The sequence below is a fragment of the Mus caroli genome, chromosome 5 (genome assembly GCF_900094665.2).
Source record: "Mus caroli chromosome 5, CAROLI_EIJ_v1.1, whole genome shotgun sequence".
In the NCBI taxonomy this organism is placed as follows: Eukaryota; Metazoa; Chordata; class Mammalia; order Rodentia; family Muridae; genus Mus; species Mus caroli.
Genome location: NC_034574.1, coordinates 116,340,571 through 116,358,793, shown reverse-complemented (window position 1 = coordinate 116,358,793; position 18,223 = coordinate 116,340,571). Strand labels below are relative to the sequence as shown.

At 51.1% G+C, this 18,223-nt stretch overlaps 1 protein-coding gene and 1 non-coding gene across 3 annotated transcripts in view; both read right to left on the bottom strand.

Moving 5' to 3' along the window:
• Bcl7a (BAF chromatin remodeling complex subunit BCL7A) overlaps positions 1-16,872 on the bottom strand; it is a 30,409-nt gene extending 13,537 nt beyond the window's left edge. Inside the window, exons 1-4 of one of the 2 annotated variants that reach the window (XM_029477679.1) lie at positions 16,599-16,872; positions 16,099-16,194; positions 9,132-9,213; positions 5,101-5,197 (exon numbers count right to left, since the gene is read on the bottom strand). In XM_029477679.1, coding sequence (XP_029333539.1) covers positions 5,101-5,197; positions 9,132-9,213; positions 16,099-16,190 — 271 coding nt within the window. In that variant the 5' untranslated portion in view covers positions 16,191-16,194; positions 16,599-16,872. Of the gene's footprint in view, positions 1-5,100; positions 5,198-9,131; positions 9,214-16,098; positions 16,369-16,598 lie in introns of those variants that run through there. The other variant, XM_021162704.1, reaches the window with a different exon arrangement.
• Positions 115-283, bottom strand: LOC115031243. The gene has a single exon (XR_003836850.1). It is a non-coding gene; the product is annotated as a U1 spliceosomal RNA (small nuclear RNA).
• Positions 16,873-18,223: the final 1,351 nt, after the last annotated feature.

Sequence of the window (18,223 nt, the reverse complement as noted above, 5' to 3'; positions counted from 1 at the left end):
CTCCAATGAGACAGACGAAGAGATGAGAGGAAATGAATGGGGTGGTGGAACTAATCATTAAGCTGGAGACAGCTCTGGGGCCCAGGGTACAGTCATTTTATTTTTTTATTTTTGGAGGGGAGAGCATGAACACAGTCCCCAATGACCAGAAATTACAGTTGAATTTCTCACATTTGGGAGAATTGCAGGGGTGATGTATAAATCGGCACACCCCAAGTGCAATGGAGGAGCCTCACCCTTGGAAACCACCTCCTGGATCGCCTCTGCTCTGCCAGGGAAGCACGAGACGGCCATTTTAGACCAAGAACCCCCAAGTGGTGATCTGACAGAATCCCTCGGTAACTCGGCAGCTCACACTCATAACCCTACCGTTTAAGAGCAGAGCCTGGAGGATTACTGCAAATTCGAGATCACCATGCTCTACCTAGTGGGTTCAGGATAGCCAGGACTTCATACCGAGACTGTCTCCAACAATAAATAACACGTCTTTGTAGGCAACGCTACCCATGGAACCTTGTAAAACTGAGGAGGGCAGAGGCCATCCCTGCAAACCTATGTGCACGGAGAAAGAGCATTAACGCTTATACCATTATGTTCTGAAAACAAGGTCTTGCTTGCCATGTGGTCCAGGCTAGCCCCAAACTCATGACCTCAAGCAATCCTCTGGCTTTGGCTTCCTAGTAGCTGGAGACTACAGGGAGACTACAGGCATACTACCATGCCCAGACACTGCATTTAATCAATAACTTACTGATGGGCACCTACCTACCTGGTATTGTTACCAAAATTTGTACAGATTGGGGAACTGATCCCTCAGATCTGTTGTTTATTTTATTTTTTTTTCCTCTTCTTCTTTTTTTTTTTTTTAGGACACAATTTTATTTTATTTTTTCAAAAGATTTATTTATTGTATATAAGTACACTGTAGCTGTCTTTGAGCACTCCAGAAGAGGGCGACAGATCTCATCACAGATGGTTGCTGGGATTTGAACTCAGGACCTTGGGAAGAGCAGTCAGTGCTCTTAGCCACTGAGTCATCTCTTCAGCTCCCTAGGGCACAATTTTATGTTGCTCAGCATAGCACTGAAGATGACTTTGAACTTCTGATCATCAGCCCTCTATCTACCCAGTGCTAGGCTTACAGGCACGGGCTTCCCATCCGATGTGGACCAACTCTCAACTCCTAGCATCTCTTTTCCCTCCACCTGGAGTGAGTGACAGGCAGTCACACAGCCCAGCTGATCTCGGTTGACTATACTCCAGAATGCTAGTTACATAAAAGCGTTCTCTTGTGAACGCTCGACTTGAGAAATACGCACTCTCCCCATTTCCCCAGGCCAGGACCCAGATGCATGTGTGGTGAAAATTCTGTTAATAAACGACATAATAAATTTTCATGAGCATTAATGTCTGACGAGGCAGATGCTGGGGCCTGGCCTGGGAACTGTGATCCAAAGCTGACATGGCTGAATCTCTGGACTACAGACTGCAGCTCAGGTGACCTCTACAGTTCCCGCTGGGCCCCTTCCCTGGCCTTCTGGAACGGTCTTGCCAGGCCAACATTTGTCCCCGAGACTTCATGCTTGGTCACCCCTGCCTTGGTCTTGGTTGTTCATGAACTAAAATGAAAATGACCAGAGGTAGATATGTGGCTCTTTCTAATCTGCCCAGGCAGCAGGTTTAGATGCTGCCCACAAAGCCTCTCTCATGTCAGCCCGAGCACAGGAAGCTATCAGCTGCTAATGGGGCAAGATGACTTCCCTTCTCTTAGCCTTAGCTCTTCATCTGTAAAATGGGCTTTGTCATCTGATACTTGGCACATTAGGACGACTTCATAACGTAGCTGTGAGCATGCCAAGGGTCTTCAGAGGTTATCTCATCTAATCCCCACAAAGACTTCATGAAGCAGGCACAGCCACTCTGTTCTACAGGTTAAAACCAACCAGAAGGCTCGAGGTTACATCACTAACATAGGATGACACCAGGAGGGAAGTCAGAGAGGATGCTTCAGGAAGCCAGGGAACCAGGCCACATCCTGGATCTCACCTGAAAAGAAATGAATTCTGACTCATGGATTCTAGACTTGAACCTGGGACACATCGGATGACCTTGAACTTGATTCTCCTGCCCTTCTCTCATCTGCTGGGATTAGAGGCCTGGACCCCCACATTCAGCTTACACAGTACCAGGGATGGGACCCAGAGCTTTGTGCCTGGCATGTGAGCACTCTGTCAACGGAATTACATCCTCAATCCTTGTTTTTTTGTTGTCGCTTTTGGTTTTTGTATGTTGAGACCGGGTCTCATGTAGCCCAGGTTGTCCTCGAACTCCTGATCCCTCTGCCTCCATCTCTGGAGAGCTAGAATTACAGTCCTGAGCCACTACCCTCAGTGGGACCGTGGACCTTTCTCTGCTCATTAAGCAGCAGCAAAACTCCATTGTGTTTTTGTGAAGCCAAGTCAGTAAGAAACAAGGCTCCTTGATTAGATGTCAGGGGTTGGAGATCTAGCATGGTCAGTTTGGGTAAATGGGATGTGCTGGGTAATTTTATGTCAATTTGACACAGGCTAGAGTCATTTGAGAGGAGGGAACCCCAATTGGGAAAGTGTCCCCATAAGATTTGCCTGTAGGAAAGCCTGCGATTGGTGGGGGAGGGCGAGTCCACTGTGGGCGGTGTCCTGGTGTTCTATAAGAAAGCAGGCTGAGAAAGTCATGGGGAGAAAGCCAGTGAACAGCACCTCTCCGTGGCCTCTGCATCAGTTCCTGCCTCCAGGCTCCTGCCCTATTCGGGTTCCCATCCTGACATGGATGATGAACTATTTTGTGGAAACATAAGCCAGATAAATCCTTTCCTCCCTAACTTGCTTTTTGGTCAGGATGTTCATCATTAGCAATAGTAACCCTAAAACTGAGGGTACTTCCTGCCTCTGTCTTCCCAGGATGAGACAGGGCTGTGTCTGAGGGCATCAGCAACTCAAGCAAGCCACTATTCCTTTTTGACTTCGACGGACCTACCACAGACCACCTTGTTGTACTAGAGGTTTAGAGTGGTCAAAAGGACAAGTGCACGCATGGGCCAACCAAGATGGCTCAGTGGGTGAAGGTGCTTGCCACCAAGCTTGATGATCTGAGTTCCATCCCTGGAACCTACTTGGTGGAAAGAGAGAACCATCTCCTATGAGATGTGGTACACATATGTCTCCCCACCTCACACACAAAATAAATAAATGCAACAACAACAACAAAAAAAAAACCTTCAAAAGTACAAACATTAAAATTAAGATCAAAACTTGGACACATATCCAGTACTTGGGAGGCAGAGACAGGAAGACCATTATACATTTGAAGACAGCCATTTGAATTATAAATTCAAATCCAGCCTGGGCTATAGAGTAAAATGGCTCAGTAGATAAGTGTGCTTGCCACTAAACCTGGGGACCAGAGATCAATCCTCAGGACCCACACGGCAGCTCACAACTGTTTGTAACTCCAGTTCCAGGGGATCTGATACATCCTCCCCTCCCATTGGACAGGATACAAATAGCAGAATACAAATATGCATAAAATTAAAAAATCCAAAAAAAAAAAAAAGGNGGAAGAGAGATAAGCGTGGCAAACTCCGGTAGAAGAGGGCGAGCATGACTCAGTGACCAGGTGGACTAGAGTGGCCAAGTCTCCCCTAAGGGATGAAAGCTGTTCCTGCCTGAGCCAGCTGCTTCCGGCTCAGTAACACCTGACTTCTCAGACAACAGCAGTAAAGCAGGTTTTCAGACTTATAAATGCCAAAAGCTGCTAATCGTTTGAATCTTAAATGTCCCTAAAGGCCCACATGTAAAAGGCTAAATCCTCATCTTGATGCAGTTGGGAGGCTGGTGGGCCTGAGGGGAGGTCTCTGGCCACTGAAGGGATCCCCTTTAAGGCATACCCACCTCACTTTGAGACACTGTTTTACTCCCCGCCCCCCCCCCCCAGAGACAGGGTTTCTCTGTGTAGCTCTGGCTGTCCTGGAACTCATTATGTAGACCAGGTTGGCCTCGAACTCAGAAATCCACCTGCCTCTGCCTCCCAAGTGCTGGGATTAAAGGCCTGTGACACCACTGCCCTGCTGTTTTATTCTCATAGCGCAAGCTAGCCTAGAATTCACCATGTAGCACATGTTGTCCCTAGATTCGTATCTTCCTGTCTCAGCCTCCAAGTACTGGAACCACGGACACGAGCCCCCAAGGAAGCCCGTTCCTCTTCCCCTTTGGCTTGAAGCTTCCTCTACCTTGATGCCCCCACTGCGATGCACTAGCCCACCAGAGGCCTCAAAACAATGGCATCAACTGACCAGACCGAGCCTTTGATGCCCTAAGCCCAAATAAACCTTTGCTCTTTCTAACCGTACCAGCAACAAAAAGCTCCTGTCACAGAGAGCCAATCATTCTCACAAGAGCAAGCCGGCGGGGACAGGACAGACCTGATGAGACACAGCTGATGTTTTGGCCCGGCCTGGCCATGAGGTGTGTGCATTTTCTGGATGCTTCATGGAGCCACAGTATGACTGTGAGCCTTTCTTCCCAATAATAAGGCCAGAGACACAGAGACAGAGAAATGGGCAGACAAGGCCAGGAGACTGGTTACATTGTAGTCCAAGACTCACCCTGATGGGTGGGATGCATGTTACTTCTAAAATCAGACAGCTAAGGACGTGTGACTGGCACAGAGGCAGTGCCCAGGTCCCTATGGTGACGGTGAGCTACTCGGAGGACTTCCCCAAGAGCAAAGCAAAACTGGAGAATGGGAAATACCCTCGTGGGTCTGGTACGTTATATCCCCAAATCTCCCTGGGTGTGTTGGCTGCTGGGATCGCCTCCTGTGAGATGGTCACCCCCTCATCCCTGGGTGAGGAGGGGGTGTCGTTGTTCATGCTCCTGCTTTGTTCCTTGGCTAGGTGTGCCAGGGAGAGAGGCGTCTCCCCTGAAGAGCTCCTCTGTGGCACAGAGGCCTGGCAGTCCCGCCCAGCCCTCCTACCCGGTGCCTGGAATGTGAGCTAACCTGTTAGAGAAACAAAAACACAACTTAGGCCCAGGCAGGGGGAGCGGCTGGGGTGGGGCTCACCGTGCATGTCCATCATCCCAGGAGACGAGCTGTTCTCTGGAGTGGTCACCTCCGAGCCACACTTTTCGTCCTTGCCTTTCTTCTTGTTCTTGTTTTTCTAGAGGAAAAAATGGGACAGAAACCCAGTCAATCATCCAAGAGTTCGTGTGTGCGTGCGTGCCTCTGTGTGTGTGCGTGCGCACACTGGGGAGTGGCATAAATATTTAATTCCATCAAACAGTCAGAGCCCCCAAGCCTTGGCAGGTTGTCTCTGCCTGCATTTGAACGTGGCCCACGAAGTGTTCCTTGCCACCCTGGGATCAAAGAGTCTCACCAAGGGAAGGATTCGGAGACGTAATCTCACCTATCTGTGGGGCTGTTACCTGCAGACAGGCACCCCCCTGGCTGCTGGGAACTCTCTCTTCTAGAGAGAGAAACTAGGGGAAAGGCCACAGTCGCTGTCACTGCTGACCGGGGTAGGTACAACTGTGACAAAGACACAGGCCACTCATTTCCAGCAGCTTAAGCTCTTTGGTGGCTGTTGGGGCGGGGGTGGGGAGGTGGGGGGAAGCTGCTTTCTCAGAGTGTCAGGAAGGACAGAAAACTCAAAGAGGCAGTGGAGAGTGAAGGGGGAGCTTTTAGGGTGCTGGGGATCAAACCCGGGGCCTCACGCATACTAGCCAAGTGCTCTGCCAGTGAGCCACACCCCAGCCCCCAAGAGAACAGAATTGCGTAGGTTCTGCAAAAATAAATCATGGACGGTCTGATCACTATAACAATTGCCGAGACTAAGGCAATCTCTTTGGATTTTCATCAGAAAGATCTGCAAGATACGACGTTACGATACTTCAATATCGCCTAGACAAAGAGGAACAGAGCATGCAGCTGCCACTACCTTTGGGTATGTTGAAGGGTCTCCATCTATTGTGTACTTGTGAGCAGAGGCACTCTGGAAGGATAAACACAAACTGGGTGCACTGGTACCTTCAAGGAGGTACTCAACTTGGGGTGTGTGCATGCAGCGATAAAAGGCAGGTTTACGGAAAAGATCTGCTGCAAAATTAATATTTAAACATGGCTGCAGATAGCCCAGCTACTAAGAACACCGGCCGCTCCTGCAGACAGCCCAAGTTCAGTTCCCAGCGTCCACAGAGTGGCTCACAACCACCTGCAACTCTACTGCTAAGAGATCCAATGCCCTCTTCCGGCCGGCCTCTGAGAGAACTTTGTGCATGGGGTACACATACGTCTATGCAGAGAAAACATTCATATGCACAAGAAGTATGACTTCAAAAAGGTGCAAATAAACAGAGGTAGAACAGTTCATGGTTACCCGTGGCGCGGGGCATAACTGCTAACAGCCACGCACGCATGCAGGGCGGGGTGGGGATTGGGACAGGGAGCACAGTGCATATGTGAAGAGGTCAGAGGAAACTTTTAGGAACCAGCTATCTTCTTCTACCACGTGACTTCTAGGGACCAAACTCAGGTCATCAGGCTTGGTGGCAGGTACCTTTACTACTGAGTGACTGTAGACACCCCAAACCCAGCATCATCCTGTGGTTTAAAGAACACAGCATCCTACGTGCCAGGCAAATACTTTACCACTGAGCTACACCCACAAAGCAAAAAAAAAAAAAAAAATCACTTGCGAGAATGCACTTGGTCCTACCATGTAATCCTAGCATGATGTAAAAAAAACCCTGTCTCAAAAAAAATACGAAATAAGGGTTGGGCATGGTGGCTCACGCCTTTAATCCCGGCACTCAAGAGGCAGAGGCAGAGAGGCATGTGGGGCTCTGTGAGTTTGAGGTTCGTATGTGTGTATATATATATATATATATATATATATATATATACATACACACACGTAAGAGAACATACATATATATACATATACATACATATATACACACACTTTTATTTCATATTTTTAATTTCATAGTCATATTTCATATATATGTGTATATATATATATAGATGAAATAAAATGAAAGCCAAGTGTCCACTTCAGTGTTAATAGGTCCATACTGTCTCAGCTATAATTCTATGACAGGAGCTGGCAAGATGGCTTACTTAGCAATAGAGGCAGCAAGCCTGAAGATCTAAGTTGCATCCCTAGAACCCATATGGTGTCGAGAACTGATTCCCACAGGTTGTCTCCTGACTTCCACTTGTGTGCCATGGTACATGCATGCACACATGTTCCCACACACACTCACACACACACACACACGAATGAAAAGAAATAACATTTGAATTTTGACACACATTTTGCCTGTTCAGAAAAAAAAAAAAAAAAAGACAAACCCCAAAGCCTTGAAGAACACTCATGTTCGTCTTCAAAAAGATGGTACAACTGTGTCCTGATTGAGTATTTTCTAAAACCCTAACAAGCTAACCCCTCTGCCACTCCATGAAGATCCCTGGCCTGAACTTCAGAGATTCTAAGGCAGCTGTCTGGGGTGGGGCCCAGGAATCTGCATCTCACCCAGATGCCCAGCCCGACCTAGGGGAAGAGGGATTAAATAGCATGTTCCTGCCGTGGCTCCTGGAGGTGATAGGAACTCAGCCTTTCTGGAATACTGTGCTATAAGTATTCTCCAGGCCACACAGTGCACATTCTGGGTACAGAACCCACACAAGCTAGGCATGGCTCCTCTATACAGGGGAGAGGGCAGGGGGCCCCCACAGTGAGCTGATACAACCAGTCTCATGGGTTAGCCAGGGCTTGTCCCTTTGCTCAGCCAGGAGCTGCCCCATCCTTCCCACGGCCCATAGATTACACAGTCCCCTTGATCATATTCCATTTGGCACTTCCCTGATGTCTGTTTCGTGCTATTCTATAATTATCTTCCCCCAACGAGATTAGAAATTCCTTGACAGCAGGGACCACGGCTCCTCAGATGCAGCCGGCATTTCTACACCACCTAATGATGTGTAAGGCCAAGGCGAGGGCCAGAGCCAGCAACTGCCTCAGAGGACTTGAGCTGCCCTGTCCGGCCACACGTGGATAGGGCAAGCCCCGATCCCTTTATGGTAAAAGAGGGGCTTTGGTGGCTTGAGAAACCCAGGTCAAAATAAGAAGGATGTCAGTCCTGTAAGTTCTGAGCCCTCCCAAGGTGAGCATGCGATCTCAGCCCTGCCTAGAGTCCCTACTCTCAGGCGTCTGGTTATTGAAGATGGTCAGAGAGAGGCTAGCCCCTTGGAAGGGAAGCTTAGCCTCTGTCTTCCCTGAGAAAGCTGCTGCCCTATACCAAAACTTTTTCATCATGGCCATGTTGCTCCCAGAAGCAGCTGGGGTAACCTGGGCAGGGGCAGGGGCAGGGAGAGAGAGGATCCGGTAGTGCAAAGGCCTCTAGATGGAAAATGGGTTGGCTGTTTCTCAAGCATCCTTCTTCAGAACACAGCATGGTCACCATAGCCCGCTCTGGCCACTATGGTCAGCTTGGTCCCAGCTGTCTCCCTTAACCATCCTAGATCCCCCCTCAGGAATGGTGCAGGTATCCCCATACCAGACTCTCCGGGAACAGAGAACACATGCCTTTCCAAAGCAGAAAGACTTATGAGTCCCAGTCGCATGACTTGGCGGGGAAGTGGCTGTACCTCTCAGCGACCTTGTCTTTCCCCAGTAAAGAGATTTTAAAGGATAGGAGTAGGTAAATGATTCTATGAAGCATGGGCACAGGACCTGGCAGATGGATGGTGGCTCAGGAATGGGGCCATAGGGAAGGCGGAGGCTTGGTATCACTGGGCACAACGCTGCCTGTGCCCACACCATAGTACGCAGGGTTCTAAGGAGAGTAAGCCTCAGCATGTCTCCACTGGCTGACTGTGAGGCTCTTATCACAGAGGGTCAGGTTCTGGGGAAAAATTATAGAGGGATGAGGACACAGGTCCAGTGGCCTTTCTAGGTCTCAGCTGGGCTCTGTGCTTTCTGAGCAATTTGGCCTCAGGTCCCCAGGCCAGTGGTCGGCAACAGAGCCTTTCTCCCTGTAGTGGGGAGGCTACCCTGGGGAGGAAATGAGGACACAACCGCCCTACATACTCACATCATCAACCTTTGGCTCCGTCACAGGGACCCACTTGTAGATTCGTAGGGATGTATCGCCAACGGTCACCCATTTCTTCTCCCTGTAGGGAATGAGGAAGAGCCCATAACCAGGGGGCTTTGTATAGGACTCTGCTTAAGGGGAGAGGGTGGCAGAGGTCACAGCTACAAAGTGATGACTGCGTAGCCCTGGGGCTAAGACAACAAGCTTTGATCACGCAGATATGGCTGGAATCCCAGCTCTGTCCTTGCCGACTGACCGAGGCCCCTGGGAAAGTCACTTGGCTAACGTAAGATTCGTGCTCCCCACCCTTCTGGGATCCAGAAAGCAAGCAAGGACCCGACCTTCCTGGCAGCTCCCCTTCGGAACAGTTCATGGGCATGGGGGTGGGGGGGGTTGGGTGGGCTGGGTGCTGAGAAGTAGGCTGAGCCTGGTCTTGTGAGGACAATTCCTTGTACCTGTCCTTCAGGCAAGGCTCTGCATGGACCCCTGGTCTCATGAACCCCTGGTCTCTAAACTCCCACAGGACAGAAGCCAAGTGCCCAGTTGAGAGAGACAGGCTTGCAGATGAGGAGGAGAAAAATACAAGCGTTGAGAAGGAAAGGGGGCGAACGGCTTCATCAAGGATAATAATTATGCCCTCCCCAAGCCACAGCCACTTTCTAGACTATTACTATGGCCACCAACTTCGGTTATATGGTACCATTTCTCGCTCTAGATATTTAGAGGCCACGTACCCGGAGAGGGGTGAACACACAGGGGCAGGGCTGGGGTTTGAACCCCAACAGTCTAGGCTCCAACTTGGCCATCTTAGGGAGGCAGCCTCAAGTCTTACTGAGTTTAGCAAGTAACCCAGCTGATTTGGGAAGCCAGAGCGGGAGAGGCAGGGCTGCAATCTCAATTCAATACAGCAGTCCCACTGCTACCTAGGACTACAGTTATGAGGACCTTGGCTTCTCCACCCAAACTTAACCTATGGACTTCCCCTCATTTATACTGTGATACACTATAGTCTCTGCCATGTCGCCACTGAGCCTTTCAGGGTGGGGGTGTGGGGGAGAAGCAAAGGCAAACATACTCAAAGACAACCATAACCAAACCATATACTTCCCATCCACCAACTGCCACTCAGGTCTCCATGATCCCGTTATCACTGACACCCTGGCTCGCACTGTTAAAGGAGACCGACCATGTGTAGTTCCATGTGCCACGTGCCAAGCACCAGGCCCATATACTCTCATGTTTACATGACCGTCTGTGGCAGCAGACGTCACCTTCTCCACCAGACAGATCAAAGAAGTGAGACCTGAGGAGGTGAACTCAGAACCCCACAGTGAGAATCCAAACCCTCAGTGGCATGGCCTGCTTTCCAAAGGCCCCTCCCTTGCTCCTTTTAGCAGGGGAAGCTTGAAGTGAAGACAGATGTCTGTCTCTCTTCCATCCCTCTCCTGCCTCCTGGAGGCAGAGCAAGCGAGTGCACAAGCCACAGGCCCAAGCTTTTACTCTCCACTCAGGATACTCAGAAGGTACTTGGAGGACAAAGTTATTACCAGGAATGACCTCAGTGACAGGTAGAGACACAATCCTGATGCCCCATGTGTCCTAGAGGCCGAGCTATACAACCCTTCTCTGAGATTAGTAAAAGGACAAGAGAGGAGGAGAAAAGAAGCAGTCCAGAAACTTTTAAAACCTAAACAGCCAAAAGTCACTCAATATATACCAACAAGGGCTGGAGAGATGGCTCAGTGGTTAAGAGCACTCTTCCGAAGGTCCCAAGTTCAAATCCCAGCAACCACATGGTGGCTCACAACTACTCATAATGAGATCTGACGCCCTCTTCTGGTGTGTCTGAAGACAGCTACAGTGTACTTAAATATAATAATAAATAAATCAGCCAGGCGTGGTGGTGCACACCTTTAATCCCAGCACTTGGGAGGCAGAGGCAGTCGGATTTCTGAGTTCTAGGCCAGCCTGGCCTACAAAGTGAGTTCCGGGACAGCCAGGGCTACACAGAGAAACCCTGTCTCAAAAAACCTAAAAATAAAATAAAATAAAAATAAATAAATCTTTTAAAAAAAAATGTACGAACAAGGTTCTGACTAGCTTCCTTAGTCTGAGCCCAATTAAATCAACCACGTAAAAAATCTGAGTGTGTTATTATTATTAATAATAATAATTTAAGTAATTAACTTGTAACATAAAGGCCACAGTTCAGGCTAGAAAGCATGCCAGAGCTTTGGGCCTTCCAAGGTGACAGGAACAGAGGTGAATGTCTGAAGTTATCAGGCATTAAGGGGCTACCAAATATACACTGGCTCCTTCTTCCCCAGCCAATGACCTCCTCACTGGAGTACAAAGCACTATTACTAGGTATGGACACTGACGGGGGAGGGCTTGGGAGCAGAGGCAAGCGTTATGAACTTGACCTTGAGAGCTGAGGGGTCACAGTACATCATTCTAGTACCCCGAGATCCTGAGATTCCTGTACCCTCGGAGACTTAGGCAGGATTGTTAACTCTAGGTCCCAGGTGTGGCTCTAAACTACACAATGAGATTAATAATAATAATAACAACAACAGCAACAGGGTCTGGTGAGATGGCTCAGTAGGTGGTGGGTAGAGGCACTGGATGGCCTGAGTTAGATGCTCAGAACTGACGTGGTCACAAGTTGTCTTCTAACCTCCACACCTGCATCCTAACACCTGTGAGTGTGCTCCCTCCCCATACGTGCACACACACAAAATAAACCAAAATAAACAACAACAACAACAAAAAAGGTAATAGAACCTTCAAACACTGAACCTGACCTTGGGGTTGACCTCTGACCTGGGACTTGGCTCTCACAAAGGCTCTGGCTCAGGGCAGCAGCTCAGATCTCCTCCAAGTGTTGCAGCCCACGATGGGGGAGCACACAGAGCTGGCTGCTCCCATGGTGAAGGGACTAGACAGCTCCCATCATCTTACAGCAAGGGCGGCCAGCAAGGGGCCAACAGGCATGTCTTGTTTACCCTCATGGTACTTTTAAAAAGTGGATTCAAGCCAGGCTATGATGGTGCACGCCTTTAATCCCCAGCACTTGGGAGGCAGAGGCAGGCAGATTTCTGAGTTCAAGGCCAGCTTGGTCAACAGAGTGAGTTCCAGGACAGCCCAGGCTATACAAGTTGACTCAATTGCCAAAGTAGAAGGAGAGAGAGAAAACCATAAGGATCCAGATTTTTGGCTACTCTCAAAACATGATCTGCAGCCCACAGTCCTCCTGGGAGCCACAGCTTGCTCCAGATGACAAACACTGGCTCCCTCCCAGCCCCCATCTCGTACCACATAGAGGCATTTGCTTTGACCACCAAGTCGCACCTCAACCTAGACACTGAACGACTCTGCACAGAGCCTGAGTCCTCTTGCTTCCACAGCAACTAGCCTGGCTTCTGTACCTCCTCTGCCTTGTGTTCCTGAGATAAAAGGATGACATGGAGTCCCGGATGTAAGAATATAGCTCCAAAGTGCTTGCCCAGCTCGGGCTCTTATGTAAATTCCAGAGTCCATCTCAGATTCTCAAGGTCAAGGTGGTTTTCCAGCGCCTACTGGGTCTAGGTCTGATGAGTCCAGGGCGGGGGGTGGGGTGGGGGTGGGGTTGCTGGCTGACTCCAAAGAGCTCTCAATCCCTTTATATATTCACTACAGGGCTAGTCATTGTCACCTTGGGAGACCTGTCCTCATCCTAATCAGGTCTGGGTCCCCCTCAGAGGGCACTTCTCAAGGATGGGTAGAAAGCCCCACCCCCACCCCCAAACTAGCCATTCTGTGCTTATGTCAAGTTGCTAAAGGACTTCTTGGACCAAGAGCTGACAGGTCCTAGATGGGTGTCTACTGTGAAGCTCTGACCTCCCTTTGTCTTTTTCCCTCCCACTGGGCCTCCCAAGCCTGACCCAAAAAGGGACCTACCATCTTGTTCTCCCTCAGCCATCTTCTGACTACCTCACACCCCCACCAACCTGCTCTGCTGGGACACCAGGCAGAAGGGGAAAGAATGGAAGCGGCAAGCTGTGGGTGGGGCAGTGCGCAGCTCACGCTGGTTTCTTCTGCAGGGCAGAGGAAGGGTAGGGGTATAAAAAAAAAAAACCTCCCTGGGCTTTTAGGCTGGATGGAATACCAGACACCTTAGCGCTCCTCTACATAAAATACAGAGTTCCTCACTGATTTTGAATATTTCAGATAAATGGATAACTTTTTGGTATGTGTCTCAAATATTTCATGGGATATACTACTTACATAAAGGGGTGTGTGTGTGTTGTGTGTGTGTACAGTCTAAGGACAAAACCCAGAGCCCTGTGCATTCATTTTATTTTTTTATTTATTATTTTTGAGACAAGCTTAAATGTAGATCAGGCTAGCCTTGAGCTCAGTATGTAGCTGAGGCTAGCCTTGAACGCCTGGTTCTCCTGCCTCTATCTTACAAGTGTAAAGGTTATAGGCACACACCCAGGGGGAAAGGTTTATTTTTTTAAAAATCACTTTGTTATTTATCTGAAATTCAAATTTACCTGGATGTTCTGTGTTTTTTTCATTTTCATTTCTGGCAGCCCCATGTCCTAGCCAGTGGTGAAATGCATGGTTGGTGCCCACAGTTAATAAACAACCCCCAAAGCCTTCAGGGGTTGATTATAAGACTGCTGTTATAGACAGGGCCAGACCAGATTCAACGACTCAAGGAAGACCCCTCCGTTTCTGTTTAAGATGGGGAGGGAAGCAAATCAAAATTTCTACAAAGTCCACCTTACATAAGGGCCCCTGTGTACTCCAGTGACTCTACTGGACTAGCCAGTCCTCAACAGCTCTGGAAGGGGAGGGGGCCCCCCAAGTCCCCTAGTTGACAGGGTCAAGGAACTGAGTTTATTTTGCCCAAGGTCACTGCTAGGAAGTGAAGTAGAAACTCATGCAGGAGATCCCAAAAGGCCTGGAGTCTTTAGGCGTCATGATATACTTATTTCTCCCAAAAGAACATAGGGTAGAAAGCGGCCACATCCCCCCCTGCACTCCCAGGCTTGGCAGGCTGTGAACCCACTAGCATGGAAGCCTCCAGGCCTGCTGCTCTGGGGCCCGCAGGGTGGAAAGCCCCAACCCTCCATCTGCCCGCCCAGCAGAGCAGCTGGCAGACCCAGCCGCAGCTGTCACGGCTCCAGGACCAGAAAGGGAGCTTACACCGGCCCCTTTCTACCCTCCAGGCGGGTGACAGACAGAAGGGACTCTTGCCCTGCTATCAGTCCTTTCTTTGCACCGGGGACTGAGGCCGGGGAGGGGTGCCACCCCAGCCTTCCCTTGAGAGTCCCACAGGAGAGGGGCCAAGGTGCTGGTTTTCCTGTGTTTTGGCCTGCAGCTGTTTCTGCCATTTTTAAATGGCTGCAGTTGGGCACTGGTCGCCCTGCTCAGCGGGGGAGCTCCCCGGCACCCAGGACTTGGATCTCAACTTTGGAAAGCCTCCCCTTCTCACGGTTGTGAAAATTCTTTGTCCCATTGGAGCCAAACCCAGCCCACGGCGGGCATCCGGCCATCCGCAGACAGCCTTTTCCATAGGAGGCCCGGGAGCACGTGGACTTTATTGATTTTTCTCGTTGCCTTTTTTGTTGGGTTTCACTCTGAAAGGACAGCTAACTTGTGACACCATCAAACCGGAGACAGGCTCCCCAGTAGTGTTTAAAAAAAAAAAAAGGACAACAACAGAGGCGTTACTCAAGAAATGACACCCCCCCCCCAAAAAAAAAAGAAGAAAAAAACAGCCTGCTGTGGAGCCTGGCCAGTTCCTATAAAGGACAGATCCAGCCAGCGGCTGCTGACACTTGGAGACACCCTCGCAGCTGCTCCTCTCCCTCTCGGACCCAGATGAAGCCGTGGGAAAAAACCCGTAATAAAGTTAAAATCAGGGAGCAGGGAGTTTTCAACAAGTCTGACCCAACCTGGTGGTGGACTACTGGCGCCTCAGGCCTGGCCTCAGGGGCGGCCTCGGTGTCAGATCCCGACGAGGGCCGAGAAAATGTTCCATCCTACTAATTATAACGAGGCCACGCCGGGCACGATCTAATTTGAGCTTGAAAAACACGCACGGCCCACACCGAATCTCGCGGTCTCCTCCTCCCCCAGTGCAGAGAACAAAAACAACGGTCGCTCGTTCTCTCCGCAAAACAAACACCAGCTCCAGCAAGAAGGAGGCAAGACACGGCCCAGGACTTGGCTTCTGGCTGCAAACATCGCGCTCCCCGAGCTTCTGGTGCCGCGCGGAGCGCGTGGGAGCCGTGGGTGCCCAGCGCCCCGGCCGCGCCACCGCCTTCCTAGCGCTCGCCCCCATCTTCCTTCCTCGCCCGGAGCCCTCGCTCCAGGCTGCCCAAAGCGCTAAATTTAAACGGCTCGCGCTCTGCAAACTCCGCAGACTGGAGGGCGCCGAGGCCTGGGAGGCGGGGAGCTGCGGGCGGGTCGGGGCGTAGGATGTGTGTATGTGTGTGTATGTGTGTGTGTGTGTTGGGGGGGGGGGGGGGGGACACCGGCGCCGCGCCGCCCCGGGAGGAGACGGCGGCCCGCTCCGCGCTGCACAATGGAGCTCGCGCTCTGCCCGCCGCCGCCGGCATCACGGCCCCGGCGCGCGGGAAGCCGCTTTCATGTGACTTGCACAAAAAAACGAAATGGCTTCTGGGGCCGGCTGCGAACCCCCCTCTCCCAAGAGCCGAGCTCCGGGCTCCTGCCGCCGCCGCCGCTGTCGCCGCCGCCGCGCCAGGTGGGTGACCGGTGCCAAGCACACCTGGGCAGCGGACGCAGCCCCCGCGGGGCGCAGGTGACCCCGGCCGCGCGCCCTCGCCAACTCCGGGCCCGGGGCCGCTGCGCCCCGCCGCTCTGCGCGCTGGGTCCGGGCTTGCTGGCGGCCGCGACGCGGTGCAGCGAGCCGGGGCGAGCGAGAGAGCGAGCAGGCGCCTCGGCTTACCATTTGCGCACTTTCTCGATAGCCGCCATGACCCTCTTGATATCATCTTTGGCCCGGCTCCTGGTCTCGGCTCGAACCGACCTGCCCGACATGGTTCTGGCGGGGAGGGAGAGAGAGAGGAAAGAGAGAGAGAGAGAGGGAGGCTGGGGGAGCGCGCCCGCCGGGTCCTGCTCGCCACACTCGCCCGCTCTCTCACTCGCGCACAGACACACACTCACACACATACGCGCACACACAAAGCCTGGTGCCGCCGCGCGCCCGGGGCCCAGTGCGCAAGCGCCGGGGCGGCAGCTGCACAGAGCGAGGGGGAGCGGCGCGGCCGCCAGCAGTGCGGCCTCCGGGTGCCGCCGCCCTCCCCGGGGAGCCTCGGGGACCTCACCCTGGGAAAGCTCTCCCGGGTGACCCCGACCTCCCAGTACGCGGGACGGGCCCGCGCCAGGACTCACCCAGAGGCCGCAGGTGCGATGGGGGGCCCCTCCCCTCCCCCCCAAGACACACACCCTGGGGATGGCAGACTGCAGGCCGTGGGTGCTCTGGCTCGGGTTGGTGGCCGCGGGCGCGATCGTGCAAGTTTCTTGTCGGGCGTTTGAGTTCTCAAGAGTTGGAGGCGGCGGTTCGGGACGCGAGGTGATCTTAGAAAGAGTTGAGGCGCCGGTCTCTGGCCAGCTGCCCTGTTAAAATGTGCGAGCTAGAACGTCGCCTCCCCATGCTTAAACTAGAGTCGTAGGAAAGGTGCCCGAGCCTGGTGGCAATTGACATTGTCTCTGGGCTTTCTTTCCCTTAGAGATAAGTTGTCCCAGTCACGGATCAACCTCCCTGGGGTTTGACCGAAAATGACAATTTAATCTTAAACGGCTCCTGGTAGAAGTGCAGTGTAATGACCCGGAGCAGCAGGTAAACTGGACTGGCTCAACACAGAAGGACTTTTGAGAGGCCGTCTCCCTACCCTAGGACAGAGCTGGGTGACAGAATCTACCGTGATCACCCAGTATAGGGACAGGTGGGTGTGCAGTTGCGGCTACACAGACTGGACCAGAGCGAATGCTTGTCCACGTGAATGCTGGGAAAAGAGATGACCTGAAGTGAGCGAGCTGCTACCTGGAGAGGAACTAGCACAACATCAGTCATTTCACAGGATGGACAAACTGAGTCAAGGAGTTATTGAAGGTTGCAGCAGTGACCTTCTCTGTGACTGCCATGATTCTAGTACCAAGCATCTCCCCCTGAAGTATGGGGGTGTTGCAGGGGTTTGGTAGAGGGAGCTAGTGGAGAAATGGGTGTGAGAATCTGGGGAATTTTCCCCCAGGCTTCTTTTAACCACTTTAAATGCACGGTCCTAAAGCAAAAAATTTAAAATAAGAATAACAACCAGACTTGGTAGCCCACTCCTTTAATTCCAGGCAGAAGCAAGCAGAGATCTGTGGTTCAAGACCAACCTGGTTTATGTAGGTAGTTCCAGGACTACATAGTGAGACCCTGTCTTAAAACAAAACAAAATAAAAACAACCCAAACCAAAACAAACAAAAGCAAAAAACCAACAACAACAAAACAATAGAGCCAGGCAGTAGTGGTACACACCTTTAATCCCAGCACTCGGGAGGCAGAGGCAGGTGGATTTCTGAGTTCAAGGCCAGCCTGGTCTACAAAGTGAGTTCCAGGACAGTCAGGGCTATACAGAGAAACCATGTCTCAAAAACCAACCAAACAACCAAACAACCCAAACCAAAACAAACAAAAGCAAAAAACCAACAACAACAAAACAATAGAGCCAGGCAGTAGTGGTACACACCTTTAATCCCAGCACTTGGGAAGCAGAAGCAGGCCGATTTCTATGTATTCAAGACTCAAAGCCAGTCTGGCCTACATAGTAGTGAGTTCTAGGACAGCCAGTGTCACAAAAAGAAAACCCTGTCTCAAAACAAAACAACACACCCCACAAATATGTCAAAGAACCGTTCTGTGATGGATTGAAAAATGTGCCATAAATCCGAAGTCTCATGCATTTGACCCTCTGTATCTGATCATCAGATATGTGCTTGGACCCCAGAGAATTCATTTTTGTTTAGTGCAGAAATTGTGCATGCTAGGCAAGTGCTATATCACAATTCCCACATAGAATATATG